This window comes from Bufo gargarizans, chromosome 6 (genome assembly GCF_014858855.1).
Source record: "Bufo gargarizans isolate SCDJY-AF-19 chromosome 6, ASM1485885v1, whole genome shotgun sequence".
Classification (NCBI taxonomy): domain Eukaryota; kingdom Metazoa; phylum Chordata; class Amphibia; order Anura; family Bufonidae; genus Bufo; species Bufo gargarizans.
Window position 1 is genome coordinate 366,918,482 of NC_058085.1, and position 8,381 is coordinate 366,926,862.

Genomic DNA, 8,381 nt, shown 5'->3' on the forward strand with positions numbered 1-8,381 from the left:
GCAGGGAAGATCTCACCCAACCTCACTTGAATGGTGAATTTTATGGTTTTCTTGTAGGAAGCGTATGTCACGTCGGAAGATTACCTACGTCTGGCGGGAGAAATCATTAGTGTCATAGGAGCCATTATAATACTATTATTAAAGGTAAGAACTGGAGCATCAGGGGACCAACAGAACTATTTCACAACCTAAATATGCTTCCTGAGGGTGGTTTCCATTGAAGGGGTCTCCAACTTGTTGGTACATTCATGTACGTTGTTGTGATTCGACTCTCTTGACGTGTCTGCTACCCGTATTTCTCCGAAAATAAGACCAGGTCTTATATTATTTTTCTTCTCCGAAAAAAAGGGGTTAGGGCTTATTGGAGTAGGGCTTATTTTGGCTCCATGAACATATTTTATATAGACACATGCCATATTACAGAACAGTGCCTGGACAGTGTGTGTATATTAAACATGACTATAACCCCCCTCATCCATAGGAATGCACCCATATACTGCAATACATAGGTGCATTCCTATGGATGAGAGGGGTTATAGTCATATTTGCCACACATTTTTTTCATTCTGGTACCATATATTGCCCTTGAGCTGTCCTTACCCAAGGGACCTAGGCAGCAATCTACGGTACCAGGGAGAGCAGATACGGCACGGGAGAGATGTAGGGAGCTCCTCCAGGCAGCAGAGAGGAGAAGGAGATCCTCCTGCTGCCTCCAGAACGTGCGGGCTGGCGGCAGTACAGGGCATACAGAGAAGCCGCCAGCCGCCCAACGTGAAAGTGAAGGGAAGCGCGGGCTGCCGGCATAATTTAGCATTTAGTGAAGCTGCCAGCCGCCCGTCAGATGCTGCTTAGTGCCGTGATGTATGCGCGGGCAGGCAGCTTCACTTAACTGAAGCCTGCCTGCCCGCCCACAGTTTCATGGTGGCTCAGGAGCCATTAGTGAGCGCTCCCGAGCTGCTGCAGCCCGCACATTTCCCCCACCTTCCCTTTTATATAAAATAAAATACGGCTGTATCGAGGGCTTATATTTGGAGTAGGGGTTATATTTTAAGCCTACTCCAAAAACCCTACAAAATAGCGCTAGGGCTTATCGGGGTAGGGCTTATTTTCAGGGAAACACAGTATATTAAATACTTGAATTCCCTATAGTTCTGGAGCCTTAATTCTAGAACTGTTTTGTGCCGTTACTTTGTAATTCCGCGTAGAAATTTATGAATAAATTTACAATTGGACGTTACCATTCTTCTTGTTGGCTCTGATTGCAGTCAGTTTGTGTAGAAACATCCAATTGTCAATTTATTTTAAAAATGTATAAGAAAAATAACAGAGGGACGGCACAACCCAGACTTCTAAGAAAATGGAAGAATGTATGTGAGGAGAGCAGACAAGTGCTCTTTCATGCCATGTACCATAGCTAATTGTATCTATAATATCTCTCTGTAGATCCCGGACCTGTTTCAGATACGTGAAGCAAGATTTCTCACTCAAGCAGTACAAGGAGGACCATTCACACTTATTATGTAGGCATCTCAGTCTGGTCTTCTTGGTGACAATATTGTAGATATTTATTATTGGCCTTTAGTTCACAGTTCTTGGGGATTTCCAGAAGCACTATATATACATATTGTTGACCTATCCTCAGGATCGCCCATCAATATCTGATTTGTAGGGGTCTGACTCTTGGCACCTTCGACGATGTTTGAAGGGCCACGGCACTCTAGTGATGTCATGTTCATTGGTCACATGGCCTATGAGCAACTCTGCCCCATTCAACTGAATGCGCCTGGGCTGCAATACCAGACACAACCACTACAACAATGGGGCTATGTTTGGTAAGATGTGAGTAGGCCACAGCATTCACCGGAGCACCATGGTCCCTTCAAACAGCTGATTGGTGGGGATGCAAGGAGTTCAGTCCCAACCAATCAGATGTTGGTGACCGATCCTGAGTATAGGTCAGCAATGTTGTTATCGTTGACCTTTTATGGCATAGTAGCACAGTTTGTAAGGCTGAAAAAACACATGTTCCCATCCAGTTCAGCCTATTGTCTGACTAAGGCTAGTTTCACACTAGTGTTAAATTGTTCCGGTAGAGGGAACCCCGCAGGGATCTGGCATTTTTCCAACATTAGTGCCGGGATTCAACCAGACAGATGCCGCTGTTTTGCAAGCCTTAATAAAAGTCAGCACTGGATCTACACATTGTTTAGTGGAAGAAGCTGTTTACCATTTACTTCCATAGAAGTAGAGTTGCAGTAACCAGCTCCTTCCACTACACTTGGTAGGTAGCTGTGTAGATCTGGAGCTGACTTTCAGCATCAGAGATACTTGGAACAGTGGTTCGAAAGGGGTTTGGGATGTCGAACCCCCATTGATCAGATATTGATGGCCATCAATAGTGAAATCCTGGAAAACCCCTTTAAGTTTACAGTCAACTATTCCCAAGTCCTTCTCTACTGTCAAGTCCTATTCTCCTGTCGAGATGAGGATCCCCTGAATCCTGTTCAGCAATCCAATTCAAATAGGCTCAATAGACAGTCTCCAACATGTGCAGCCATCTCTCCATTTATGTTCCTTCTAAATGTGGCCACTGTGGGCCACCTCACCCTGCAGAATGAGGGTCATGGCACCCTGTTATGTTAGGTAGGGAGAATCTATTTTGCTTTTGGCACAAATAGAATCAGTACTAAACATACAAACTGTGTAGACTGCGCTCTATTCATATGTATTTTATGGACCAACAGCACCTGCTTCCCATGTCTGGTCTTGGTGTTACTAATCCTAAGACTAACTGGCACCGATGGAGAGGTCATCCCCATGTCTATCCTGCTAGTACTGGGTTGGTGTTACGTCATGTATTTTGCACGTGGATTCGAGATGCTTGGACCTTTCACCATTATGATTCAAAAGGTAAGCAAATTTCATGATGTACGGTAGGTCTCATCTAAAGTCCTCTTGATATAAATTCAGAGGAAAAAGAGGACCCTCGAACATGTTGCCTCTTAAAGGGAATGTATTATCAGAAAATTTCCTGATCACTTAACAACAGTTATCTCATTGTCACAGATAGGATTACAATGAAAGGTGTATATATGTATGTGTGTGTGTGTGTATATGTGTATATATATATACACACCTAGGTATAGCACAGGATCCACCATTCACAATTGGTGATGTCACAGCTCACCCCCTCAACAGGCTCCCATAGAAGTCAATGAACATATTCAGCCTACAGGCTCCTAGGATCCATGTGGTTGCTGTAAAGCAAAGAGAATTTAAAAATCTACAATTTAGAAAAAATATGCTTCAGTATCAGGTTTCAATTAATGAACAACTCTAGGTGATAATCTTCATCCTAGCCATCACCTATAATTTTGTTACCTTGTAAGTCTGTAATTTTGGCCAACAAGACACTTCCTTCTCGGTTCGACATTCAGACAGTTTCTGAAATCAGCAAAAATAATGCAACGTTTGATAAAAGTTTCCTTTTTTTTTTTTTTTTCTCCTAGATGATTTTTGGGGACCTTCTGAGGTTCTGCTGGCTGATGGTTGTGGTGATCTTTGGATTTGCTACCTGTAAGTGTAACTCATTGAACTTTTTCATGGAAAATACCAGAAAGAACATTTCTTCTTTAAAGGAAGTCTGTCAGCGGTTTTGACCATGCTAAACTGCTGCTGGCACCAGGTAAGAGTCAGGGAGAGCATTACAAACATATATTTTTATGGAGCTTTTATTATCAGGAGTAGTGTGGATATGAACTTTTATTCTGCCCAATTCTGCTCCTGCAAGTGCCCAAGAGGTGGAGCTTTAACATAAACTGCTCACTCTCTCTCTTTTACTGGATTGAGTTGCTTCATAACCTCACCTTTCCTCCAGTAGTGACATCTGTAGTGGTCTCCTGGCCTCCTGCCACTCAGAGCAGAAGGAAGGGTCTGTAAAACACCTCAATGCAAAGCAATATAGAGCACTTCACATTAAAGCTCTGACCCCTGGGTACTTGCTGGTGCAGAACCTGTCAGAATAAAACTTACTATTCACAAGAGTTACAAAAGTATGTTTGTACTGCTGTCCCCCTACCCCTAATTAGAGTTGTCAGCAATATAGCAAGATTAAAATTGCTGACAGACCCCTTTTAACAAAACAGAGGAAATGCTATTAAAGAAAATTTGAAATGTTGTAGCAATATGACGCTCTCTATCTCCCCCAGCTTTTTACATCATATTCCAGACCGTGGACCCCAACCAGTTTGGCTACTTCTACGGCTACCCTATGGCCCTGTTCACCACCTATGAACTTTTCCTCAATGTTATCAACGCTCCAACAAACTACGATGTTGATCTCCCTGATATATTCCAAATCGTGTACTTTGCCTTCACCATTCTTGCCAATCTTCTCATGTTAAACCTCTTGATAGCCATGATGGGGGATACTCACTGGAGAGTGGCACAGGACAGAGATGAGCTGTGGAGAGCTCAGGTACAGTACCTACAAAGGTTTGAAGATTTGTATGTTTAAAAAAAGTTCTTTGGAAGCAAAAACAGAATCTAGTGGTATCTGAGCATTCTGCACAGTGGCGCTACTGAGCTATATCGTCACCACTCTGGTTATAGGAGGGTTGAATCTGTTCGTATTAGGATCCTGAGGAAAATTGAATTAGCTTACAACTATTTAGCTAGTGCAACTCCTCAATACATTAACATTCTTTTCTATGTATTTTACTGTATTATAACTTTACACTTAATTTTTAGTTTTGATAAGTTTTGCTCTCCTTTTTGCCCATTGCACATCTTAATTGAAAATGTTATGAGAATAAAGCATGTGCCTCATTGTAAAATTGAGTAGTTAGGAAGGGGGATCCAAAAAAAAGTGAAGATGTAGGATGTAGGCACTGAGTACAATGGGCCCACCAGAAGGATTCTGAGACTAACCTACAGCTCATGAGTAGGGTTGAGCGAACCCGAACTGCAAAGTTTGGGTTCGTACCGAGCTTTGCGAGTTCGGGTACCCAGACCCGAACCCGGACTTTTTCACTGAAGTTCGGTGTTTGTGTGATTTTATTTTTTTCCATAACATGGTTATAACTGAAAATAATAGCATTCTTAAGACCGAATGCTAGATAGAATGGCCATTGAGGGGTTAAAAATAATTTTTAAAAACTCATCTCATTCAATTGATTGTGCAGCCAGTATCTTCTTCTTTCTGCAGGACCTGCAAAAGGACCTGCGATGATGTCACCGCACTCACCATGTGGTAAAAAGTGAAGTTCGGGTCCCCATTGACTTTAATAGGGTCCGGGTTCAGTTCCCGAACCCGAACTTTGACCTGAAGTTCGGCCAAACCCGGTGAACCCGAACTTCCACGGGTTCGCTCATCCCTACTTATGAGCAAATTCATCCTCAGATCATATGTTGTATAATAAAGAATAACATGTTGCACTAAATTTAATTTCAGGTGAACATCCTGAGCCCTCTTGTGGCCAGGCTTTTGATGGGCCATTCCAATCATCAATATCATGCTGTCAACTCAAATATTAGACCTACTCACTAGAGATGAGTAATATGATTTTAGACAAATCAAATTCGATACAATTTCCCCAAATTTGCCAAATCCAAAACTTCTGTGATTTTTACCGCATGAAATTGAACATTTATGCGGTAGAAATGACAGAAGTTTTGGATTTGGCAAATTTGAGGAAATTGTATCGAATTTGATTTGTCTAAATCCATATTACAAACCTTTTGAACAAATGGCAGCCGCTATTTTACAGATCAGAAAACAGGGGTAATTTTTTAGATTGTTAGTTTTTTTAATAAAAAAATAAATATCAGTGCTGTATGTTATTAAACAGGCGGTGTTACCACTGGTTTCCATTCATTTAATAATAGATATATGTCACTGTCACTCTGACATTACTAATGCTGTCTTGGCATGAAAAGACCTTGAACGGGGTTGAATCCAGTCCTATGAGACCACAGGGTGTCGTACATTATTTTTATTTTTTTTAGGGCAAATGGGGCAAATTTTCATATATTCAGACTGAATCAGACCCCAAACACATTTTGGGAAATTCACTCATCTCTATCAGTAAAGAAAGATACAGGAGCATCTTTTTGTAAACCATCATTCATTATGCCACAGAAATGAAGATATGCTGGATATTGTAGATTGCCCTGTGGTTGTGGAAGCTTATTTCATCACCCGCCTTTCTTCTGCTACTTCAGGTTGCTGCTACCACTGTTATGTTAGAGAGGAAGCTCCCACGATGTCTCTGGCCTCGAACCGGAGTGTGTGGCACAGAGTATGGCTTAGTGGACCATTGGTACCTACGGTGAGTTCAAGTCAAAGCCCTTTTTTCAAAATTAAATTTTTGGGTAAAGATATCAGAGTTGTATTAGATTGAAAATGAGGGATCATTTGACATTTAATAGGTAATGCTAAAGATAGTGGTATATCAGATGGGTTGGTATGTGTAGGTACTTGGCCCAGGCGCACAATGTAAAGCTAGCCCTTCTGTACAACTTATTGTTATGTATCTATGGGGTTCATTTGGAGAGAAAAAAGTTAGGTCTGAGAAACTGCTTAGAATTAACTTCTGGTTGTGTTACAGAGTGGTAGTGAGGAAGGACCTCAGTCAGCAGAAGATCCGTCGTTACGTTGAAGCTTTCCAAGGACCTGAAGGAGACCACCTTGATAAGAACTCTCACGATGTCCTTAAATCAGACAAAACTGTTTCTTCAACCAGGACACTCCATCTTCCCATTGTGACGGTCACAGAGGTGGAAGCACATGAGTCACCAAGAACTGGTCAATCTAGGCCATTAGATGAGGACAGAACCTCCATACACAGCACACACAAGACCCACCTTAAACTACCACAAGTATATGTAGAGCCACAAAGGTCAGATTTGCAACATTCAAATGCTGCAGCATCATCAATAGTACAAAAAGGTAGCGGTCGTGGGTGGCAGATATTGAGATCAGTTACTATACAAAAACTACAAGTACCACAAGAAGCCAATAGTGATGCTGAGGAAGAAATACACCATGTCTGATAAAATAATACCTCAGTGTTCTAATACAATAGTTAGAATCATTGGATCTCAAAAGTCGCAATGGTGTCTTCTGAACAGTTTGTGGAGATATTTAGTACAAAAATTTCTCCTCAAGAAAAAAAACTTAACTCAATGAGTTAAATTCTGGTTTTGAACCCAAACACATGTGTTTGCTTTTTACAAATAATGTTGCTATACATGACGAAAGGACCTGACAGAAACTGTGGACAAGAAGTCAAGGATTATGGAGGGGTAATTGGTCCCATCAAAAAACAGTATTATATATTTTTTGGCTAAGGCTACCAGAATCCTGGGGGAAGCTGTCATATAATAATGTTGTGTATCACTACCTAAGAAGTAGACAATGTGGACGTTTTATTAGATGAAGCAAACCTGTTTTAACCATCTCCCTACTGAAGAGGAATTACACAAAAATGTACTTGACTAACAAAAATTTTATTTTATAATAAATGTGCAAACTGTTAATATTCTTTTTAAGTGATGTCGCCATAAGTGCAACTAGAAATTCTCCGGACCTGGTCAAAATTTTCCCTAGGATACTATTTCTGTGGCCTGATTAAAATTTTAGGCTGAGGTCTGATTCAAATTTTCCAGCCTAATAGTACAATTTAGGCCTCATGCACAGACCGTTGTGTTCACCCGTGGCCGTTGTTCCGTTTTCCGTGATTTTCTGCGGGCCCATTGACTTTCAATGGGTCCGTTGAAAACTCGGAAGATGCACCGTTTGTCATCTGCGTTCCGTGATCCGTGTATCCTGTCCGTCAAAAAAATAGGACCTGTCCTATTTTTTTGATGGACAACAGTTCACGGACCCATTCAAGTCAATGGGTCCGTGAAAAAACAAGGATGCACACAAGATTGGCATCCGTGTCCGTGATCCGTGGCCGTAGGCTACATTGATACAGACGGATCCGCAGATCTGTCTGCATAAAACCTCCCCTTCTCCCCCCCGATCATTGGTGGCAGCAGAGAGTTCCGATCGGAGTCCCAGTTTTATCGCTGGGGCTCCGATCGGTAACCATGGCAACCAGGACGCTACTGCAGTCCTGGTTGCCATGGTTACTTAGCAATATTAGAAGCATCATACTTACCTGCTGCGCTGTATGTGACCGGCTGGGAGCTCCTCCTACTGGTAAGTGACAGATCATTAAGCAATGCACCGCACAGATCTGTCGCTTACCAGTAGGAGGAGCTCCCGGCCGGTCACAGACAGCGCAGCAAGTAAGTATGATGCTTCTAATATTGCTAAGTAACCATGGCAACCAGGACTGCAGTAGCATCCTGGTTGCCATGGTTACCAATCGGAG

General features: G+C 42.0%; 1 protein-coding gene across 1 annotated transcript in view; it reads left to right on the forward strand.

Annotated features, from left to right (window-relative positions):
• The window catches only part of LOC122940665 (transient receptor potential cation channel subfamily V member 6-like), a 28,042-nt gene extending 20,695 nt beyond the window's left edge, over window positions 1-7,347 (forward strand). The window contains exons 9-15 of the mRNA XM_044297355.1: window positions 58-144; window positions 1,444-1,520; window positions 2,745-2,910; window positions 3,510-3,576; window positions 4,209-4,477; window positions 6,223-6,329; window positions 6,609-7,347. Of these exons, the coding sequence (XP_044153290.1) occupies window positions 58-144; window positions 1,444-1,520; window positions 2,745-2,910; window positions 3,510-3,576; window positions 4,209-4,477; window positions 6,223-6,329; window positions 6,609-7,053 (1,218 nt within the window). The 3' untranslated portion in view covers window positions 7,054-7,347. The remainder of the gene's footprint in view (window positions 1-57; window positions 145-1,443; window positions 1,521-2,744; window positions 2,911-3,509; window positions 3,577-4,208; window positions 4,478-6,222; window positions 6,330-6,608) is intronic.
• Window positions 7,348-8,381: the final 1,034 nt, after the last annotated feature.